General features: G+C 44.5%; 1 protein-coding gene across 27 annotated transcripts in view; it reads left to right on the top strand.

The window, feature by feature from the left end:
• The window catches only part of ABLIM1 (actin binding LIM protein 1), a 233,540-nt gene that overhangs the window by 73,105 nt on the left and 136,435 nt on the right, over positions 1-24,000 (top strand). For 26 of the 27 annotated variants that reach the window (XR_012803550.1, XR_012803546.1, XR_012803542.1 and 23 more), the window contains exon 2: positions 2,180-2,314. Coding sequence is in view for 8 of the 27 variants with exons in the window: in XM_075611978.1 (XP_075468093.1) it covers positions 2,180-2,314 (135 nt within the window). In the remaining 19 variants the exon portion in view is untranslated. Of the gene's footprint in view, positions 1-2,179; positions 2,315-6,443; positions 6,662-24,000 lie in introns of those variants that run through there. The other variant, XR_012803557.1, reaches the window with a different exon arrangement.

Below are 24,000 nucleotides of genomic sequence, written 5' to 3'. Positions count from 1 at the left end.
ATCTACTGCACTTATTCCCTCACCTGCTGTCTCTGTAAATTTCCCATCATACCACTTGGGCATGTAACATAGTGCATGTGCGCGTCAATTATAATAGACTATGTTTAAACCTTACCTTCTATACTTCCGACGTGCGCGCGTACGGCAGTGAGTGTTGACCCGGCAAATCCGAGGAAAGACTTGAAATTTTTCTTTTTGCGCTGCTGCCGAGCCATGTGAAGCTGCCTAGCCAATCACAGCGTGGCTATCGGGGGGGCTGTGTGAAATCGTACACACCAGTATTTGTGACTTTCCTGCTTAATAAATGCTCAAAGTATGCAGAAGACCAAAACTACTTTTCACGAGAATATTTACTTTGATCCCTTTGAAGAAGGGCCCCCGGAGCAGAGTGCCACGGCTCATCTGGCATAGTGCTAATTTCCCCCTCAGCCACGCCCACCTGTCGCTCACAGCACAGACCTGTACACACAAAAAGTGTGCTTCACGTGCACGAGCATTAGCGCATGCGCACGAGCGCGCCAACTATAAAACAAGCCTAAGATTGTAAGCTCTCTGGGGCAATGATTTCCTTTCCTATTGTCTGATCTTATTTGTTGCACTTATTGTAATATAATTCCCTGTACTGTATTGTCTCTCTTGTAAAGCGCAGCTGTGGGCGCTATATAAATAAAGATATACATTCATACATCTCTTTAACATCTCTTTCCACACCTGAACAGTTCATTTATTATATTCTAAGTGTTTTCCCTGTAACTCTTTGTGCACAGAAGGTGTGGGTGTCCCCAATACTTTCCGAGAACAGTAATAACCAGGATGGGTGACCTCTGGTTGCATGTGCAGTGTACAGCTGGATACACTTGGCTAATTTCTTTTGCAGTTTACTTGCAGATAATATGAAATCCAATCTCACAATGGGGACTGTATCCATCCACAATTTCTCTCTCAAAGGTCACTGCATTTCAATTACAAGGCAAGAGGAAAAAGCATTGCTCTTTAGTAACAGGAGCAATGATGTGTGGCTTTATATACACAACAAGCTTGTTTGTGGTTTTTCTAAGACTTACCTCAACTGGTGGAGTCCTTTGGAAAAAGTTGTCCCAGATTTACCTCTTGTAGCCCTTGTTTGGGAAATGTCACTGCATCTGTTCCCTACATTTTTGGAACATTAAAATGACTGTGACCTAATGTGTTATAGTACTATTAAAAGCATAATGACATTCCCCTTATTTATTCATTTGTCAGGACCCAAAACAAAGCGTTTATAAGATGTTTTTTTTTTAAAGATCAGAAGTAAGGTTGGGATAGCTGTGCTCTAGGACAGGGGGCTTAACTCCAGTCCTCAAGGCCCCCAACAGGTCAGGTTTTCAAGATATCTCGGTTTCAGAAGAGATGGCTCAATCAGTGCCTGCTTCAGCACAGGTGGCTCAGAGACTCGGTCTTTGACCGAGCCTCTGATGAGCCAACTGTGCTGAAGTTGGGATATCCTGAAAATCAGACCGGGGTGGGGGGGTGCGCTTGGGGACTGGAGTTGAGCGCCCCTGCTCCAATCCGTGCACTCCTCCTGTTTCTCTGTCTCAACCACACGCAGATTAGAGTGTAAGCTCTTTGCACAGGCACTCCTTTCTCGTAGTGATACATGTATATCTTGATGCACTTACCCCATCTGTATCATTACATTCCTGTATTTCAATCTTTGTAGAAATTGGAACGTGATACATACCTGGTCGGTGATATAGTAATGTACATACATAGAAGTCTATCCCCTTTGCCCCTGTTCTTGTTTTTTTAATCTCCCTTTTCCCCCTTTGTATTTCTTTCTTGCCTCGGGACTTTGCTTTCTTCTGCGGCCCTTTTGATGCCTGGTACAATGATGTGTTCCCCTCTGCATTTTAACTTGCTTGTCTTTCCTGTACTGCAGAATAGAAATGACACACACATTACTGTATGTTCTATACCGGGAGTGGCCAACTCCAGTCCCCAAGGGCCACCACAGGCCAGGTATTAGGGATATCCCTGCTTCAGCATAGGTGGCTCAATCAACAATTGAGCCATTGATTGAGCCACCTGTGCTGAATCAGGGATATCCTGAAATCCTGACCTGTTGACGGCCCTTTAGGACGGGAGTTGGCCACTCCATCTATACAGTTGTGCTTTACCATGTGCTTTCTCTTGTTTTTAGTGGTCCATCCTCAGGATCCGGGACAGTCTACAGAGAAGCCTGTGATCCGCTGCCATAAATGTGGAGAGCCATGCAAAGGAGAAGTGCTCCGGGTCCAGTCCAAGCACTTCCATATCAAGTGCTTCATATGCAAAGGTGAGAAGGTCACTAGGTGGGGCAAAGGCTGGATACCAATTTCTACACTTTATTTTGCGCTTACCAGATATGAAGTGCCTTATCTGTAACGCACTGTGTAGATCAGCCTGGCCAAACCTCAAGGGCCACCAACAGGTCAGGTTTTCAGGATATCACAGCTTCAGCACAGGTGGCTTAATGCCATAATGACTGAGCCATCTGCGCTGAAGCTGGGATATCTTGAAAACCTGGGCTGTTGGCTGCCCTTGAGGACTGGAGTTGGCCACTCCTGGTGAAGATGGGAAAAAATAGGAAGATTAAAAAAAGAGCACTTAAGATTCCTTTAAACTTGTATCCACAATTTATTATAAAATATATGTGTGTGTGTTTAATTATCTGTAGTGTATCTGAGGCGGCTACTTCGGTTTTCAGCATAACGTGGTTCTTTTTGTGATGACTGGAACGATTTTTGCATGAAGACTGTAGTCACTCCTGCTCTATGGTGGGTAGACTATTAACCAAAGCAACATGTAAGAATACCAGAAGGTGTTTTTTTAAGGTGGCAGTGTAGTGATTGGAAGTGTCTACGTGGGTGATTGAACTCTTTAAAGCTGCAGACCAAGCAATATCCTACATGTGTTTTTTTTTTTTTTAAATCAGTTCTGTACTATGAGAAAATACATGTAGCATTTTTTTTCTTATAAAAACAACTCTAGATGACATTTTTAATGTATTGTGTAACAAGCATTTTTTGTTTCTATAGCAACCATTTACAAAGTCACATCCCCTTCCTCTTCTGAAACAGACTCTGGCACACCTCTTTTTGGGCCCTGCCCTCTCTAGCAGTGCACCAATTGTATGTAGTGACTGCCTGGTCACATGATCTTCCCCACAGAACTTCGTCATATTAATATGCCTATGCATTCTACTGACTGCAGAATACTCCCCATTTAGTGAACCCCCAAGCTGAATCTTCGCCGATCGATCACAGGAGAACGGATCGATTGGCAACTTAGCTAATTACGTATTGTGTGAATTGTATTGATGCACATATTAAAGGGGAAACACAATTTAAAAAAAGAGCAGCTTGGACTGCTGCTTTAAGGGATTACATTGTCTCAATAAGAACACTGAAAAATGAGTAGAAATATGTGGATAACTACGGAGAGTAGTTGGAAAGGTGGATCTATCCTTGTGACTATCTTGAGCATAGTATTACAGATAAGTATGTTTGGTTGTATGTTTTGTACATATATTTTTCCTTTTTATATGGATTTATCCAGAGTATTGTATTGTATGTCTTTATTTATATAGCGCCATTAATGTACATAGCGCTTCACAGTAGTAATACATGTGGTAATCGAATAAATAACAGATAATATAAATAACAGATCATGGGAATAAGTGCTTTAGACAAACATAACATTAAGGAAGAGGAGTCCCTGCCCCGAGGAGCTTACAATCTAATTGGTAGGTAGGTAGAACGTACAGAGACAGTAGGAGGGAGTTCTGGTAAGTGCGTCTGCAGGGGGCCAAGCTTTATGTATCATGTGTTCAGAATGTTCACAGTGCTATTCGTATGCTTCTTTAAGCAAGTGTGTCTTAAGGTGGGTCCTAAAGGTGGATAGAGAGGGTGCTAGTCGGGTACTGAGGGGAAGGGCATTCCAGAGGTGTGGGGCAGTCAGTGAAAAAGGTTTAAGGCGGGAGAGGGCTTTAGATAAAAAGGGGGTAGAAAGAAGACATCCTTGAGCAGCACGCAACAGTCTGGATGGTGCATAGCGAGAAATTAGGGCTGAGATGTAAGGAGGGGCAGAAGAGTGTAAAGCTTTAAAAGTGAGGAGAAGAATGGAATGTGAGATGCGGGATTTGATCGGAAGCCAGGAGAGGGATTTCAGGAGGGGAGATGCTGAGACAGATCTAGGAAAGAGTAGAGTGATTCTGGCAGCAGCATTTAGGATAGATTGTAGGGGAGACAGGTGAGAGGCAGGAAGGCCGGACAGCAGGAGGTTACAGTAATCAAGACGGGAGAGAATGAGGGCCTGAGTCAGAGTTTTAGCAGTCGAGCAACAGAGGAAGGGCGTATCTTTGTTATATTGCGGAGCAAAAAGCGACAAGTTTTAGAAATGTTTTGAATGTGAGGGGCGATTGTGAGAGAGGAGTCGAGTGTGACCCCTAGGCAGCGTGCTTGGGCTACTGGGTGGATGATCGTAGTTCCAACAGTAATGTGGAAGGAGGTAGTAGGGCCAGGTTTGGGAGGAAGTATGAGGAGCTCTGTTTTAGCCATGTTGAGTTTAAGGCGACGGAGGGCCATCCAGGATGATATAGCAGAGAGACATTCAGAAACTTTGGTCTGTATAGCAGGTGTAAGGTCAGGTGTTGAAAAGTATATTTGTTTGTCGTCAGCATAGAGGTGATATTTAAACCCAAAAGATGTTATTAGGTCACCTAGAGAGTGTGTACAGAGAAAAGAGTAGAGGTCCCAGGACAGAGTCCTGGGGTACCCCCACAGAGGAGATCAATAGAGGAGGAGGAGGTGTTAGCAGAAGAGACACTGAAAGTACGATGGGAGAGGTAGGATGAGATCCAGGATAGAGCTTTGTTCCGAATACCAAGAGTATGGAGAATGTGAAGGAGAAGAGGGTGGTCCACGGTGTCAAATGCTGCAGAGAGGTCGAGTAATACAGTATGAGCAGAGTGTAATGACCTCTGTCTTTGGCAGCATGGAGGTCATCAGTTATTTTAGTGAGGGCTGTTTCCATGGAGTGAGCAGTGCGGAAGCCAGATTGTAGAGGGTCTAGGAGAGAATAGGTGTTGAGAAAATGGAGCAAGCGAGAGAATACAAAACGTTCAAGGAGTTTAGAGGCAAAAGACAGGAGGGAGACAGGTCGATAGTTAGAAAGACAGGTAGGGTCAAGCTTGCTGTTTTTGAGTAATGGTATGACTGTTGCATGTTTGAAGGAGGATGGAAAGGTTCCAGAGCAGAGGGAGGAGTTAAAAATGTGTGTGAGCATAGGGATTATAGTAGGAGCAAGAGGTTTTAGGAGATGGGAGGGAATGGGGTCAAGAGGGCAAGTGATAGAGGGAGAAGTGGCGATCAACAGTGACACATCCTCCTCTGAGACAGTGGAAAAAGAGTCAAGGAAGCCAGGAGGAGAGTTAGGAAGAGGTGTAGGATGGGAAGAAGAAACAGAGGGGATGTTCTGACGTATGGATTCCACCTTTTCCTTAAAATAGTCAGCAAAGTCCTGAGCGGAGATGGAGGAAGGAGAGGCAGCTGAGGGTGGTTTGAGTAGAGAGTCAAAGACAGAGAACAGTCAGCGTGGGTTAGACTTGTGCATGTTGATTAGTGCAGAAAAGTAGGCTTGTTTAGCTTGCGAGAGGGCAGAGTTGAAACAGGATAGCATAAATTTGTAGTGAAGGAAGTCTGCGAGAGTGTGAGACTTCCTCCAGAGGCGTTCAGAGGAACGAGTGGAGGAACGCAGCATGCGTGTGTGGGAATTTAGCCAGGGTCTAGGGTTAGAAGGGCGAGTGCGGCAGAGAGAAAGTGGGGCACGTAGATCAAGAGAGGAGGACAAGACAGAGTTGTAGTTCCTGACCAGGTTGTCAGGGTCTGTAGCAGAGCTGAGAGAGGAGAGGGAGGAGCGTAAAGTGGACTCAAAGTCAGGTAAGTGAATAGAGCGCAGGTTTCTGCAGAACCGGGGTGTAGATGGAGGTGGAGAAGGGGAGAAGAGTAAAAAAAATATGCCACAGGTCCCATCCCCAGGGGTGTACGTATCATCAAATTAATGTAAATCCTACGTCTCAAGGATCTCCCCCCCCCCCCCAAGCAACGTCTCCTGCGGCTGCATTCCACTGAAATCATGTGTCTCTTTCTGAAATAAATTCTGCTTATCAGACCAGACTTCTGCATATTTTCCCCAGGCTCTCCTTTCTATACAAGTCATTTCATTCTGCTCATAAGGGGGCTTTATCTTTCCCAAAGGGACTCTTGTAACAGGGATCCATTGTACAGCTTATCATAGGAGAGAGTTAAGTAAGATACCCAACAACCTTACATGCGAAAAGCCAATCATTAGAGCAAGCAATCATTGTGGGTATCCTGTGACAGCTAACCCTGATAACGTGACATTTAAGCAATTTCCTGGTTAGAGTAAGCGCACTAGCTGATAGCAGAGTTTCTCTCAAGGTTTCTTGAGCGAGGAGATTGTTCCTAGATCGTATGTTGCACCTATTATTCTGTTAGTCTCTTGTGCTGAAACAAGAGGACGAGAGTGTCAGAAGGAAAAGGGGAGCATGAACTAATCTATAAAGGATCACCCGAGGATTAATAAGAATGGGGAACAAAACACACGTGCCTGGAAGAGTGAGGTCAGTGGAAAGAGTTGCTGTGAAAGCAGCAGTTTGTGTAGTGTGTCATGGGAAGAGCAAGAAAAACAATACCCTTCGTGTGAAGAGAGTGCTGCATTGTATTTCTAGTCGTTCTGTATGTTTATTTTATCATTGTTGTCTTGAACATTGCAATGTCACACACTCTATTTTATGTCTCCCATGTTTATTTTGTATTTCTGACTAGCACCCTCTCTATCCACCTTTAAGACCCATCTTTAAACACACATCTTTAACGAAGCATGTGGGTAACGCCGTGGCTGATACTATACATCTCATACATCGACCTTGACCCCTTGCAGGCGCACTTACCCACCCTCCTACTGTCTCTGTACGTTCTTCCTATTTACCACTTAGATTGTAAGCTCTTCGGAGCAGGGACTCTTTTTCCTAATGTTACTTTTATGTGAATCACTATGTTCATGGATAGGGATATATATATATATATATATATATATATATATATATATATATATATATATGAACAGAAAAAGAGAGAGAGCGCACGCCCCATAGCATAATACTGCGTAATTTATTATAAAAATAGGGAAGGGATGGAAGGGGGGGGGGGGGGAGAATCGCACTCACAGGATAAAAAAGTATTAAAATGCAGTTTGTGAATAAATTCACCACCATCCGGTACTGCTGGGCAAGGTCACTTCGCGATAGCTGGTCCAGATCACCGCCAACCGGATAAGGACGCCGTTGTACCGTCTATATGCTGTTCAAATTCAGCTCTCCACTCCGAATGGCCGCTGTAATCTTCCCGCGCTTGGTGTGGCCTCATGCGCGTGCGCAGCGTCTTCGTGACGTAATCGCGCTTCTCAGTGTCCCTGACGCGTTTCGTCACCAATCGGCGACTTTCTCAAAGGGCTGAGAAAGTCGCCGATTGGTGACGAAAAGCGTCAGGGACACTGAGAAGCGCGATTACGTCACGAAGACGCTGCGCACGCGCATGAGGCCACACCAAGCGCGGGAAGATTACAGCGGCCATTCGGAGTGGAGAGCTGAATTTGAACAGCATATAGACGGTACAACGGCGTCCTTATCCGGTTGGCGGTGATCTGGACCAGCTATCGCGAAGTGACCTTGCCCAGCAGTACCGGATGGTGGTGAATTTATTCACAAACTGCATTTTAATACTTTTTTATCCTGTGAGTGCGATTCCCCCCCCCCCTTCCATCCCTTCCCTATTTTTATAATAAATTACGCAGTATTATGCTTGGGGGCGTGCGCTCTCTCTCTTTTTCTGTTCGTAGATATCCGTGGAGGTTGTTTACTCCTTGTGAGAGCAGCAGAAGATCCTGTGCACATATCCTATACCTCTCATTATGGACTGATTATTGAAGGACTGGTTGGATTTTTTATATTTTTATATTATAACTTTATACTAATTTTCATCACATTTTTTTCATTTTTTCACTTTTTTAGCACTTTTTGCACACTTTTTATTTTTTATTTTTTCACATTGATGTATTATTCTATGGTGTTGTTTTAAGTATATTTGTATATTTAGCTTAGTATTTAATAGTTACATCACACATGCACATCTTGATTTTGAAACACATTTAGGAATCTTATACACTTTTTACGATACGATATCAGCACTACAGTTTATTACACATAGCAATAGAATATCATTTTGGCGCCACAATTTTTGTTTTTTTATATATATATATATATATATATATATATATATATATATATATATATATATATATATATATATATACATACATACATACATACATACATACATACATACATAGCATGCTGTTTTAACACTTTCACTGCCCCACAAATTTACATTGGTTTCTCTAATGGTGTTTTTTAAAATGGAAAGAGTATATCGAGGGTTTGTAGTAGTAACCAATTATTTTTGGTATTAGGTGGGACAAGGGGTCATCATTGTCTAATTGAAAGAAGCTTTAAATAGCTGGAAGTAATCCTCAGTATTATTCTATATTGTTGAATGTCAATTTTTATGGTTGAGTTGCTCGATTTTGACATTCACTTATGTATTTTTGCAGCCTTAATATGATCTTGCCTCAAATGATGGTGTCTCCTGTATGCAGGAATCGATCAACCCTCCAGTAAATATTCCCAAGCAGACCGTTTCTACAAATTAAGGGACATTTATTTTCTACTTATATGATATGATGGAAAATATTCTAGGGCATCTATAACTCCATTTCCACATTAAAAATGCCCACATTTTCTATGAAATCCCTAATAATTCAGCAGTTATCACAACAATTAATGTAATATCATTCGTGAAAGGTTCAAGGAAAAACAAACTGACAACCATTGGATTTCAAAACCATTTATAATAATAATAATAATAATAATAGCATGTTCTTGTATAGCGCTACTAGTTTTACAGAGACATTTTGCAGGCACAGGTCCCTGCCCGTGGAGCTTACAATCAATGTTTTTTGGTGCCTGAGGCACAGGGAGATAAAGTGACTTGCCCAAGGTCACAAGGAGCTGACACCGGGATCCAGGTTTCCCTGCTTCAAACTCAGCGCCAGAGTCAGTGTCTCTACTCATTGAGCCGCTCCTTCTCCCATTTCAGAATGTTGTCACTTGTCTCTGGACCAGTGGTTCCCAAACTGTGTGCCGCGGTGCCCTGGTGCGCCGTGGCTTGGCTAGAGGGGCGCCGCGATCAGGGCCGCCAGCAGCGGGGAACAAGGGCTGTTAGTTAATTAAAAAAAAAAAAAAAACCTCTGAAGCCGGCGCCGGGTCACCCTGCTGGCAGCGCCGGAAGTAAGCGAGAGGGAGACCCGGCGCGCGCGCTGGAGGAGCAGCACCGGGAGACAGATGTCTCCCAGCAGCACTGCAGCCCTCCCACCCCACGTGGCACAGGCACCCGAGCACTGACCTCCCCCGTGCAGGGACAGGGCCGTTCAGATATGATATGCAATGGCCGCCGCACTTTAGCGCATATTCATCCCGCGGGACAGGAGATGGGAGCGGGCATGTCCCTCCGCTCCCCGCTTCCCCCTGTCACCGCGGGACAGCCCGCGGGGCAGGAGATGGGAGCGGGGATGTCCCTCCTGTCCCCGCTTCCCCCTGTCACCGCGGGACAGGCCGCGGGGCAGGAGATGGGAGCGGGCATGTCCCTCCAACATCCACTCCTCACGAGCCGCACGGCGCATGCGCACGGCGAACGTGAGGGGTGCCTGCATAAGTGTGCTGCTTTGGAGACAGGTAAGCAGTCTCCGGAAGACCGCTAACCCCCCCCCCCCCCGCCGCAGCACAGGGCCCTCGCGTGTGTGTAAGTGTCTGTGAGTGTGTGTAAGTAAGTGTAAGAGCCGGAGCGGGAGGTGAGCGGGAGGTGGGAGGTTTGACAGGGAGGGGGGGCGTGGCTTGAGCGGAGGGACCCGCTACTCTCCCCCCCTCCCTCCCCAGACTGCAGGAGGGAGCTGCTACTCTCCCCCCACTCCCTCCACTGGCTGCAGGAGGGACCCGCTACTCTCCCCCCCCCCCCCTCCCTCCACGGACTCGGGCTGGAGCACTCATACATACACACATACACACACACACACACACACACACAGGCACTCACGCACTCATACACACACACGCGCGCACACACATGCATGCACTCACGCACTCACACACACACACACACAGACAGGCACTCGCACTCACACACACAGACCGCTACCCCCCCCCCCCCGCTGCAGTACAGGGCCCGCCGTAGCCGCAGCGCAGGGCCCCGCCACCCCCCCAACCCCCACAGCACAATGACTTCCCACCCCCTTAACTTTGTGAAACAAAAGTCACAAGACGTTGTACAGGCAAAATACATCTGTTAAAGTGCAGTTGTCTGTTTATTTCTATATAATAATTGTGTGCAGTGTGCAGTGTGTGTGCAGTGTGTGTGCAGTGTGTCAGTGTGTGCAGTGTGAGCAATGAGGAGTGTGTGTGCAGTGTACAGTGTGTGTGCAGTGTGTCAGTGTGTGCAGTGTGAGCAATGAGCAGTGTGTGTGCAGTGTGCAGTGTGCAGTGTGTGTGCAGTGTGAGCAATGAGCAGTGTGTGTGCAGTGTGCAGTGTGTGTGCAGTGTGTGTGTCAGTGTGTGCAGTGTGAGCAATGAGCAGTGTGTGTGCAGTGTGCAGTGTGTGTGCAGTGTGCAGTGTGTGTGCAGTGTGTCAGTGTGTGCAGTGTGAGCAATGAGCAGTGTGTGTGCAGTGTGCAGTGTGTGTGTGCAGTGTGTCAGTGTGTGCAGTGTGAGCAATGAGCAGTGTGTGTGCAGTGTGCAGTGTGTCAGTGTGTGCAGTGTGAGCAATGAGCAGTGTGTGTGCAGTGTGTGTGCAGTGTCAGTGTGTGCAGTGTGCAGTGTTTGTGCAGTGTGTCAGTGTGTGCAGTGTGAGCAATGAGCAGTGTGTGTGCAGTGTGTGCAGTGTGAGCAATGAGCAGTGTGTGTGCAGTGTCAGTGTGTGCAGTGTGTGTGCAGTGTGTCAGTGTGTGCAGTGTGAGCAATGAGCAGTGTGTGTGCAGTGTGCAGTGTGTGTGCAGTGTGTCAGTGTGTGCAGTGTGAGCAATGAGCAGTGTGTGTGGAGTGTGTCAGTGTGTGCAGTGTGTGTGCAGTGTGTGTGCAGTGTGTCAGTGTGTGCAGTGTGAGCAATGTGCAGTGTGCAGTGTGTGTGCAGTGTGTCAGTGTGTGCAGTGTGAGCAATGAGCAGTGTGTGTGCAGTGTGCAGTGTGTGTGCAGTGTGTCAGTGTGTGCAGTGTGAGCAATGAGCAGTGTGTGTGCAGTGTCAGTGTGTGCAGTGTGCAGTGTGTCAGTGTGTGCAGTGTGAGCAATGAGCAGTGTGTGTGCAGTGTGTGCAGTGTGAGCAATGAGCAGTGTGTGTGCAGTGTCAGTGTGTGCAGTGTGCAGTGTGTGTGCAGTGTGTCAGTGTGTGCAGTGTGAGCAATGAGCAGTGTGTGTGCAGTGTGTGTGCAGTGTGTCAGTGTGTGCAGTGTGAGCAATGAGCAGTGTGTGTGCAGTGTGTGTGCAGTGTGTGTGCAGTGTGTGTGCCGTGTGTGCAGTGTGAGAAATGAGCAGTGTGTGTGCAGTGTGCAGTGTGTGTGCAGTGTGTCAGTGTGAGCAATGAGCAGTGTGTGTGCAGTGTGCAGTGTGTGTGCAGTGTGCAGTGTGTGTGCAGTGTGGCAGTGTGCAAAAAAAATTTTTAAAAAAAATTTTTTTTTTTTTTATTTTTTTAAAAAAAAATTTTTTTTAAAACGGGAGCCACGGGAAAACCGCGTTATAACCGAATCGCGGTATAACGAGGTGCGTTATAACGGGGTTTAGCTGTATGTATATATATATATATATATATATATATATATATATATATATATATATATATATATATAAAAATTAGGTGGGTTTTTTGTATGCATTTGGAGGGGAAAGGTTGTATATATTTGGGGGGTGGGGATTTTTTGTATGTATTCAGGGGTGGGAAGTTTTTTGGTATATATCTTGTGGGGGGGGAGACGGAATGAGTGAGCATGGGGTAATCGACGGAGGGAGAGGAGAGAGGGGTGAGTGAGGAAAAGAGGGAGTAAGAGTGAGAAGCAGGGGAGAGAAATACATGCGAGGCGGGAGGGTGAGACGGAAAGGAGAGAAATACATGGGATGGGGGCTCGTGAGGTTTCAAATGGGGGGGTGGCGGCAGGCAATACCGCTGACACGGGGGGGGCTGCTTAAAATGTTTGTCCCGGGCCCCACAATTTCTGTTGGCGGCAGGGGGTACTGGCGTCCCGGGTCCTGTAGTCAGGGGGCCCGGGGCCCCTGTGCGGCTGTGCACCTCGATAAATCCCGTCACCACGGACTGACAGGATTTAGCGTGCTCGCGATGCGCCACGCAGCAAGTTGGCACGCTGCCAGGATTTTTTTGGGGCCTACAGCAAGCTCTATACGAGCTTGCAAAGCGAGGCCCGCCTCTTCCTGCATGGAGCACGTGGTGAGTACTGCTTCACACCTTTCTTGCTTCCCCCTTGCCCCCTGCTTCGATTCACCCCCCCGTTCTGTTTTCCCCTGTGAGTGTGTGTGTCAGAGTGTCAGAGTGTCAGAGTGTCAGAGTGTGTGAGTGTGTGAGTGTGTGAGTGTGTGAGTGTGTGAGTGTGTGAGTGTGTGAGAGTGTGAGAGTGTGAGAGTGTGAGAGTGTGAGAGTGTGAGAGTGTGAGAGACAGACAGTGTGTGTGAGAGACAGACAGTGTGTGTGAGAGACAGACAGTGTGTGTGAGAGACAGACAGTGTGTGTGAGAGACAGACAGTGTGTGTGAGAGACAGACAGTGTGTGTGAGAGACAGACTGTGTGTGAGAGAGACAGACAGTGTGTGTGTGAGAGAGACAGTGTGTGTGTGAGAGAGACATACCAACTGTGCACTCCAACTGTTAGGCTAAGGCCACGGTTACGCCGCTGTAACGCACGCCCGCGCTTTTGGCGGCGCGTTCAGCCGATTCCCCGGTCTGCAGCTCACTGCAGGAGGAGAGACCGGGGGGGGGGGGCGTGGCGGAGGAGTGATGGGGGCGCGGCCATGACGTCACCCGGCAGGTTCGCCCTCATTGGCTGAACCGCCGGGGGGCGTGCCTAATCGCTCGACGCGAGTCCTGCTCTCAATTCTATTGAGAGCAGGAGTAGCTCTCGCGCGAGCGCTGCGGCCCCCCCTCAGCGGGCCCGGCGCCATTGAGGGGAGGGCTCTCGTCCGTGCAGCGTCCGCCACAGCGGGCACTGCAGTAGGCAGCGGGGGCAAGGCCTTAGGTATGTATATACAACTTTGTTTTCAATTTGGGCGCCGTGGAAAAATCCTGGTCACCTTGGGGAGCCTTGAACCGAAAAAGTTTGGGAACCACTGCTCTGGACCATAATTCTACTTCAGTTTCTTTTTAGTGGCATAGGGCATGTGTATTAAGGCAAAAGCAGTGGAATACAGTAGCGATTAATAGGAATATTTATTTAACACATCTGGTGCATTTTGCTTTGCCCCATATTGCCACCTTGATGCATAGAGCCCATGCCCTGGAGATTGTGGCGCTGGCCTGGGACATTGGAGGTATATTAACTATATTTTCCAGTTCCATGTGACATCACAATATACCCCATGTATCAGATTTTAGTAGTTACTTTGCATTGGAATTCAAAAGGACACTATTGTGCAGTTCCCTCATTCTGTGTGAACACACAAAACAGATGAAAAGCCCTATCTTCCATTCCCTCCCTTCCTGTGACCTCTCCTACTGTGTTACACCTTTTCTTGACTTTTCTTGTGTCCTTTTAGTGGGGTATAACTATAAGGAACCCCCACTCAGCCTAATGTGGACTGGGATACTGTAGGTGCTCCTCTGGGATTAGTACAGGGTTACACTACAATAAAGATAAAACAATCCCAGTTGTGAGCACTTTAACCACCAGATAAGTGAAGTGATGGTTAATAACTAAAAATGAACTTTGCATAAATATGCTAAAATAATGGGAGAGGACTTAAACGATGATAAGATAAAATGATTCTAAACATCCTCAAAAGTTATTACCAACACTTCACTTATCTGGTGGTTTGAGAGCCCACGACTGGGATTTCTTTTTATTGTAGTGTATCCCTTTAGTGGGGCCAGATAAAATCACCGTGCATACAGTATATTATTCTTGCCTACTGACAAATAGTCCCAAGTGATGTGAGTCAGAGCACAGAACTAATTGCTGTATACTGTAGCAATGCATTGTGTGCCCTTCCTCAGGCCTTTGATTGGTAATGTGAGCAGTTTCCCCAACTACCATGCAAATGGATTCTGTAAGCCTCACCATTGATTACCATGGTCAGAACCAAGATAGCAGTGCATGGGCCGCTATGAGTGTAGAAAGCCTCGACATTGTTTATTATTATCCCTGCCTAGTGACCTTAGTGTTCGATTCCCAGGTGGCTATTCGCACTGTGGCATGGTGCTTTCCATATATCACTTGTTTGCAGCCAGCGCTTTGTCCGTCTGATTAAAAGGGATCTAATACCACGTCCCTGTCCTTTTAACCCTGTCAACGGGAACAGCCGCGTATTATCCAGTGCCTTCTTCGAACCATAAATGAGCACTCTCTTCTGAGAAGTGCAGAGGGGACAGAAGGACTGGTTCTAATTTTAGCTCTAGTTAAGAGCTGATAAAGGACTGAAGGACCAGAAATAGGGCTTCTTCTCCCCAAGGGAGGGAGCTTGGCTTCCAAAGTGAAATGCCAGGAATTTTGTGCACTCAACAGCTGAATTTAACAAAGAAGTTGGCCGGCGACACTAGGAACAGAGAGCAAAGAATGGGGGAAACGACCACTGGCATCAGAAGAACGAGGAAGAAAAACAGTATGGAATGTAAGAGAGAGCGACAGGGATAAAGAATTCTCTAATGAAAGTGAAAAGGATATGCTGAGATGGATGAACGTTTTAGCTGGGTAAATCCATTATCAATCCCTCTTCATTGATTGACCAATACATTAAGGGACACAGAAAAGATAAGGCGACTATGCTAAAGTGACATAACCATGAAACGCTAGTGAAAGGAGAGCATAGAAAAATCAAAGCGAAACATGAGGCATGAACTATGATCTATAATCGGAAAGTATGAGGGAAATGGTGATGTATTAACTTGCTTGGAGCTGGTTAGACTCATTTTCCTATGGCTTACAAGCATTTGGAACTCATTTTCAAGTCTAAACTTGCTTAATAAGTTTTAGAATAACTTGACATATTCACCCTTATTTGTAAAGCCAATTAAGGATTTTGTTTAACACCAGTTGATCCTAAACTCATGCCCAACTTCTTCATCACCTCCTACATGGTGGTAATAAATACAACATAAAAACTGATTATTTCTTTCATATAGCCCTGCTTACTTTACAATAAATCATACCCATTAGATCTGAACTGGAGGGAGCTTTTAATAAAGGTTCAGACGTGCCACAGAGGTGACACTGAGTCCCTGGATCTCCCACTTCAGAACCCCATAAAATGAAGACCAATTATTCTGTTGTATGGGCAACTGTGTCTACACAGTTGTAACTTTTTACATTCAGGCCACAAATAAGGCAAAGAAACTAGAAATCATGATAACACCTTCACTTTCAGTAAATAACTTTAGAATATTAATAAAAAGTGTGCCAATTGAAAAATGAATCCAAGGAAGCTTTGGATGATTGATCACCTAAGACATGGGTATTCATCCTGTGAGTTGTACACTTACTATAGCCTTGTGTCAAACAAGCGTTTGGTTATGATGAAAAGCTGCTATAGTGATAGTATGCTAAGAAGTAGGTGATTACCAGCTGTGCAGCACTTCTTAAGAGGAACTGCCTGCTGTTGGAATCCGAGTCACTTGAGAGCCGGGTGACCTTGGAGAGATGTAAAACAATGTGATACTTCGGTTTATGGTCGTCATGCATTTTTAATTAGACTCAGAGAAATTCAGTAAGGCTGCCTGCAGTAAGGGGGGGATTGTCTGTGTGACTCAGAGTAGGACTGTGGGATTTAATGGTAAATCTGTCCTGGGCGCCAAGTCAGGGTTTAGTAGGCACATTGCTTCCATGTTGGGGTATAGTATATAAAGTGAATTTCCCAAGGTCATAAGGAGCAAACACTGTGATTTCAACCAGGATTATCTACTTCAAAGACCGCGATGTTGCCACTGAGGACTCGTATTTGTCATGAAAAGATTAGAGATGTGATTACAACCCCAGTATTGGACGTGAATAACACAGGAACAATTAATCCCCAAATTACAGACATTAAAATCTAGGAGGCCGTGTAACTGTAGGTCACTAGCAGCTGTTGAGATGGGTTTTCCCTTTTACAGGAAAACACCTTCCCTTATCAGATTCTGAGTTACCGAGATACTCTTCAGATGTACATGATAGTGGTGTTCTAACTCCCTTTATTTTGTAACTCAGACTGAGCAGTTAAGCCATCTCCGTCTGAGTTTCTTCATAGGAATCTTAGTGCAACAAGCGTGGACTTGCTTTGATACAGGGATGGCCACCACTTTATTAAAACGCATAGTGAAAAACCAGCTTCTAAAAGCAATGCATCCAACAACACTTTTTGTCTCCAGCCGATTTGTGCTACGAAAAAGCCACCCCAATCCCCATTGTGAGTTGCCTTAACTATGCTGTATAATGAAAGCCTTCATTGCTTTTGTGAATTAGCAGTTAATTCCGAGCTGTTGACATGAAGCAGTATTTCTGTGTGCCTGGGGTAGGTAATATCCTGCAGCACATGACAGAGAGGGGATGAATAGCTTGGATAATAATATATGTCGATAGATGCCGTGGGCGATTTCACAGATGACATAACCGGTATTGTTATGAAGCACAGTTAGTACATAAGGAATGTTGACTTTTTGGGGGATTGCTTTCCAATTTGAATGGTGCCGTTTCTTCTGCTATAATAAAATGTACACTTAATCATGACAATCCGGCATGTCTCTCTCTCGTTATCGAATTGCTGCATTTTTTATGAAGTTGCACAGATAGGGCCATAGGGCCTTATTCACTAAACCACATTAACAGCATGAGATGAATGTAGTGAAAAGGTAATAGGGTCTGTAACCACAGGGTGATTTAGCGCAGGGGAGCTCAACTCCAGTTCTCAAGCCCCCCAACAGGTCAGGTTTTCAGGATATCCCTGCTTCAGCACAGGTGGCTCAATCAGAAGCTCAGTCTTACCGAGCCTCTGATTGAGCCACCTGTGCTGAAGCTGGGATATCCTGAAAACCTGACCTGTTGGGGAGTGGGGGGGGGGGTGTGGGGGGGTGGAATCTAGAGGACTGGAGTTGAGCTCCCCTGGTTTAGAGGAAATCCCTGATTAACAACAAGCACTCACCCAATAAAGAAATAGTGTTTGTGTTTTATTTCAAAAGAAACATAAGCAACCACATATCTGCTTTAACAATGGTTACATTTGTTTAAGGAAGCTAATTGGATTGTTACCTTCTTTACAAACAGTTTTTTTTGGGATGGCTACCAGGGATTTCATCTTTAAATACATAATAGTAGGGAGACAAAGTTACAGTTTAAATGGACATTTATTAGAGCATCAAGTCATCACATAGTAATTTAGCTTCTGACTGTAAAATAATAATGTATTACCTTAAAGCAGCAATACATTACAGGTTTGAAGCAGGGGGTCTCCGGAGCTGGACCTCATTAATTTCATCTCCGGGGACCCCCTGCTTCCAGAGATACTTATCTCTGTAGGGGGTGCGTATCTCTGCGCAGTTTAAAGGTCCAGGTCACGCAGGCCAATAGGAAGCCACACCGGATGACGTCACAGCTTCCTATTGGCCCGCTTGAGGTGGGACATTTAAACACCGCCATTAGATTGAGGATCTCAGTTTCTCTGCTTGCAGGGATACTGGCACCGCTAGAGAGGTACGTATCTCTGCAAGCAGAGGGTCCCCTGAAGTAGGGAGGTAAGTATCTCTGCCAGCAGAGGGTCTCCTGAAGTAGGGAGGTAAGTATCTCTGCCAGCAGAGGGTCTCCTGAAGTAGGGAGGTAAGTATCTCTGCCAGCAGAGGGTCTCCTGAAGTAGGGAGGTAAGTATCTCTGCCAGCAGAGGGTCTCCTGAAGTAGGGAGGTAAGTATCTCTGCAAGCAGAGGGTCCCCTGAAGCTGACAATAACAGGTTTCCGCTCTAGAGGCCGCCTGTTTCAAACCTGTAATAAAAAAAGAAGTATATAAATATTGCTGCTTTAAACAATATTCTGACTCCAGAAGAATTCCTCTTCCCTAAAGTAGTTAACCTGTACATACATGTTTAGGGATTTCCGCTTCTTGTTTGCCCGTGCCTTTAATCCACATTTAACCTCCGGATGCAGTTGTATTTGATGTGAGCAGTGTTAGAATCCACAAATTAATCTTTTTTTTTTTTTAATGCATATTTTGTTAGCTCTCAATGCTGTCGGAGCATTGGGCGTGTGGTCCCTGTTTTAGTTCTGTACTTTTATTGCTGGAGGAGTGATGTGGTGGTTAAATAGATGGTCTTGAACAGGGGTGGCCAACTCCAGCCCTTAAAAGCTACCAACAGGTCAGGTTTTCAGGATATCCCATCTTCAGCACAGGTGGCTCAATCAGTGGCTCAGTCTTTGAAGCAGAAACCTGACCTGTTGGTGGCGCTTGAGGACTGGTGTTGTCCTCCCTGGTCTTAAACATACAAGCTAGAGGATTTTATTGCAGCCTTGGTCCCTCACTCGATCCTAAGTACCACGAATTAGCTTGTGTGCGCACAGTGGCTGTAATATTATACTGTGCTCACAGCTAGTGGAATACAATATTATTATTGGTAATCTAAGCCTGTGATGCGACTGCGCTGCTTCTTCAGAAGGACAGAATTACCTCCAAGGTCAGGTCACAAAAGGTGGGATCAGGATGGGGAAACAGTTCTGGTTGTCCGGGCATCTGGCTCTGGTCCATTCTCTCATGTGTGATGGAATACTTTGCAGATTAGAGGGTGGATGAGATGCATGGTGTGGAGGCAAAGAAAAGAATATCTTCCTCTTGTTACTGTAATTAAAGCTGCAGTTCAGGCAATATCCTGCATGTGTGTTTTTTTTTAATAAATCAGTTCTGTAGTAAGAAAAAATACTTTTAGCATTTTCTGTTTTAAAAAAAACAACTTTGAAAGACCAATTTTCTTGTATTCTATTTTAACAAGCATGCTTGTTCCTATAGCAATGATTTACATTCCCCATATTTAAAGATGTCGCAAAACTTTGCCGATCAATAGACGGAGAACGAATTGACCGGCAGCTATGCAGTTCTTTAGGTAATTAGAGATTGCCCACATGAAACTATTGAAGTAAAAAAAAAAATAATAAAAAAAAAAAAAGACTGAACGGCAGCTTTAACTGCCAAGTCTGAGCTGGTGTAAAGAAGCTTGTATCAAATGTAAGTAGGAGGCCTTTTGGCAGTGACGGGGTTAAGAACAAAGATAATCTAGAAATCCCTCTGACCAGCTGCCTGCAATATCTTATCTGGAAAAAACTGCTCTGTGGGAATGATCAGAGACTTCTAACTAAAGCGATTATTAGAGATGTCAGTGTTCTATAATTTATAAGAGAATTGCTTTGACAAGTGTCCAAATACGTCTAATTCCCTGCTCATTAAGCTGCAAAGTTAAAGACGGCAGGGTTATTTATGTTGCTTGATTTTCACAGCATACAATTGTATCTGGATTGGCGTTTTTCAACAGGGGTTCCTAGGAACCCTTCTGTTCCCCGAGCATCCCTAAAGGGCTCTCTGCATTCTTCAGGTCATCTGAAAATTGTACCATATACAGAAGAATTTACAATGCATCTGATCTCAGACACTCTAATAGAGAGGGTTGGGGTTCCTTACAATGCATCTGATCTCAGACACACTATTAGAGAGGGTTGGGGTTCCTTACAATACATCTGATCTCAGACACACTATTAGAGAGGGTTGGGGTTTCATTATACTTAACTTCTTGCATTGATGCAAAGAGACAGAAGGCAGTATTGCATCTCATGTGAACATGATCTCAGAAATGCAGGTTTGTACCCTCATAGAATATTGTGTTTGAGATTCTTTGTTGACTTTTGCGTCAATTGGCCTTAGACAATAAAGTGCTGTATTGAATTAAATAGGTGTTTCCGTGCCAAATCGGCATTATCACACTTTATTTAATTACTCCCAATTGATCTCATCACTTTCTAATTTGATAGTGGTCAAAATGCAGGTACGACAATGCGACTTCTGGTCCAATGATCTACTGAGTGTGTCAGGGGAACATGCAGAAATCCGTACCTTGTGTTGATTTTCACATACAATAGGCAAATGTTACTTAATGTTTTGTGTTTCATTATTCTATGGGTTTAAATTACCGTCACACCACACTATCTTTTAAATGGACTAATTTACCCAGTGATGATGCAACTTCTCCAGTATGCAAGTAGCTGCAAAATGTCTTGTTTCTGTGATACGAGTTTCACGCTTACCATTTACCCTGCTCAGGGTCAGCAGTGCACTGCCGGCCTCTCAGGCACTGAATGAGTTAGGCCATAATTGGATAGATATTTTCCCAGAGCTGGACATCTTTACTGCAGGGCTGACATTTGTAATGTGCTGTTCTGCGGAAGTCTGCATTAGCAATGGGATTAATAGTGCGGTTATTGATCTTCATGCATTTCAGTAGCTTTTTTTTTTTTTTTTTAAAGGCTAATGCAAATGATTTGAATGATGAACATGACTTGGCAGGGCTTTTCTTCTGCTTTTAACAGAATTCTCTTCTAAATGGATATTAATCCAAGCAAATGAAACACTTTTTACTTTATTAATAAGTGCAGAAAAAAACGACATAAGGGAAATAATTGGCAAAATTCTCAATGTTCTTAATTGATGGAGTTCTTTAATTAAAAAAAAATCTAAATCTTGTCTTGAGTGTATGGGCACTGTGATTATAAAGCTGATGCCAAGATAAGCAATGTTATGTTGTATCCGTATGTGGCCACTGTATCACCATGGGCAAAACATGTTTTTACCTCTGTAGTTAGGATTGCCAGGTGGCTTCTCCAAAAATACTGGACACACTGGTGAAAGGTGCGACGTGCTCCAGACACGCATACGCACCTCTCATCCCTCTCCGCTGCATGCGCGCATGCGATTTCCTCCTCTCCTTGGCCCCACCCCCATGCTCCTGACACCACCTCCGAGCCCATCAGGATGGAGGAAGCTGTCCAGTCCTCTAGCAGCAGCCCTGCTCGGGTAATTCCCACGGCCACGAAGCTGATCAGGTCACTATGTCCAGAAAGGTAGTACCGGACACATACATGTCCAGTATGTCCTCTAATTGTTTACTGGACAGATTGCCCAAATACAGGACAGTCCGGTTCAATACCGGACACCTGGCAACCCTATGGACCGCAGAATATCTAAACATCCTTTTCACATTTGTTCACAAATTTTCAGCAATGTGAAAAGCGGGCGTAGCTGGACATTTGCGGGCCACCATACAAACAAATATTCAGGGCCCCAATATAAGTGAACGTATTAGGAGACTGCACCGAGTTCACGGCCAGCACAGCTTTCCGTTTGCTGGGGGTCAGATAGCACGTTTTGTTGATACCTTTTTTTTATCTGCAGAAATTAGCACGTTATCTGGTTTCTAAGGGCTGTTATATAGAGTGTGCGGCCGCGCGTGCCTATGCGATGCGCGTGCACGTGCCGCATGCTTTTCGTAAATATAGTGAGGGGCAGTATACTGTGTATGTGTGTTTGCATTTTGTTTCTTCACTTTTATTTAAAACCTAAGTATGCATGTGTAATTTATTATTTATTTAAAAAAAAAACAATTGGTAAAAATAAAATATTTATTAAGTTTGTGCAGACTCACACATACATACATACATACATACATACATACATACATACATACATATATACACACATACATGCATGCATACATACATACACATGCATACATATATACACACATTCACACATACATACATACATACATACATACACATGCATACATATATACACACCTTAATACATACATACTGTACATACATATATACACACATACATGCATACATACACATGCATACATATATACACACATTCATACATACACATGCATACATATATACATACATACATACATACATATATACATACATACATACATGCATACATATATACACACATACATACATACATACATACATACATACACATGCATACATATATACACACATTCATTCATACATACATATATACACACATACATACATACATACACATGCATACATATATACACACATTCATTCATACATACATACATACATACACATGCATACATATATATATATACACATGCATACATATATATATATACACACATATACATACATACATACATACATACATACATACATACATACACATGCATACATATATACACACATATACATACATTTAGTGCCGGTTGCAGCGGGAAAAGATTCTTTTCCCTGTCTTCCCCGCGGCCCTCGTATAGAAGGGCTGACTCACGTCAGCCAACTAAAATTCCGCACTATAGAACGTGCCTAAGAGAGTCAGGACTAGAAGCCTCATCTATTAGACATAATGTCACAGTATTGATACACTAACTAAATGAACTAACCATCCAGTTCTGCTTTGTGCTGCAGGAGATTTGCTCCCTTCCAAAGAGCCATTTATACTGACTCCTGTCTACACAGGTTAAGTCACATCTTCAATTCGGGCTATCCACGTGACGGTATATAACTTCGGTAGTGGCTAATATACAACCCTTTACTCCAGCTCGATTTCTACATTGGGCCAGGCTCCTCCAATTTTTTCACCTAACTTGCAACCCTCATCAGCAACGAAAGAGTTAACAAGGACTGGTTAGGACTACACCTGACTCTGCTCTCCGTGATATTAAAGTGGTATCCACGTGTATTCTGCCTTCTCCTGTCTGACAGATCAGACTGACACCCTGCTTTCAAATATCTATGTAGCCGTGAGATTTCATTTGACAGGATACTTGCTGTATTACGTTTTTGGCAATAGATTTAGCTAAATTCACAACCTAAGAGCACACACCCACCTCTATTCAGTTTGTAATTGTTTTTAAGTTTGCATTTTGTATTCTTCACTTTTATTTAAAACCTAAGTTCCCCTGAAGTGCCGATTGCGGACTATACTGAAAAGACGGACCATCGCCTCCCGGTGCGGTGACAGAACCCAGAAGGGATTGTGGGGCAGAGAAGGGTGGGGGAGAAGAGAAGGAGAGAAATGGTCAGCAGGGCCGCCGACAGGGGGGAGAGATAGCAGATCCAGGTCCAAGGGATATACATTTTGGATTTAATTCCGGAGTTTTGTATTTCTTCCCTGTTTGAATGTTCAATATCCTGCGGGGCCCCGGCTTTGCCCAGGCTAAAGCTACGCCCCTGGTGAGGAGATACATTGCACTTTATAAGTAAATTTAGCATTGGTTGAACTTGATGGACGCATGTCTTTTTTTCAACCTCATCTACTATGTAACTATGTAATTTTGGGAGTATTAATATGAGTTGAGTGAATAGAGGATGCACATATTATAATTGGATATATCAATGTGTGTGTATTATCCTGTCATTCTTCTGGCTTTTTCTTGTGTTAAAATATCAGCCAGGTCTAATTTTTTTTTTTAACCCTCTCCTTGAGAACAGCGCCCCTTCCATGTTTTGGGGATAACCCAGTAATAGTCTGTATGCCAGGGGTGGCCAACTCCAGTCCTCAATGGCTACCAACTGGTCAGATTTTCAGGATATGCCAGCACAGGTGGTGCA

This window comes from Ascaphus truei, chromosome 8, assembly GCF_040206685.1.
Source record: "Ascaphus truei isolate aAscTru1 chromosome 8, aAscTru1.hap1, whole genome shotgun sequence".
In the NCBI taxonomy this organism is placed as follows: Eukaryota; Metazoa; Chordata; class Amphibia; order Anura; family Ascaphidae; genus Ascaphus; species Ascaphus truei.
Note: the sequence above shows the minus strand (reverse complement) of the source record. Positions and strands in the feature narration are given on the sequence as shown.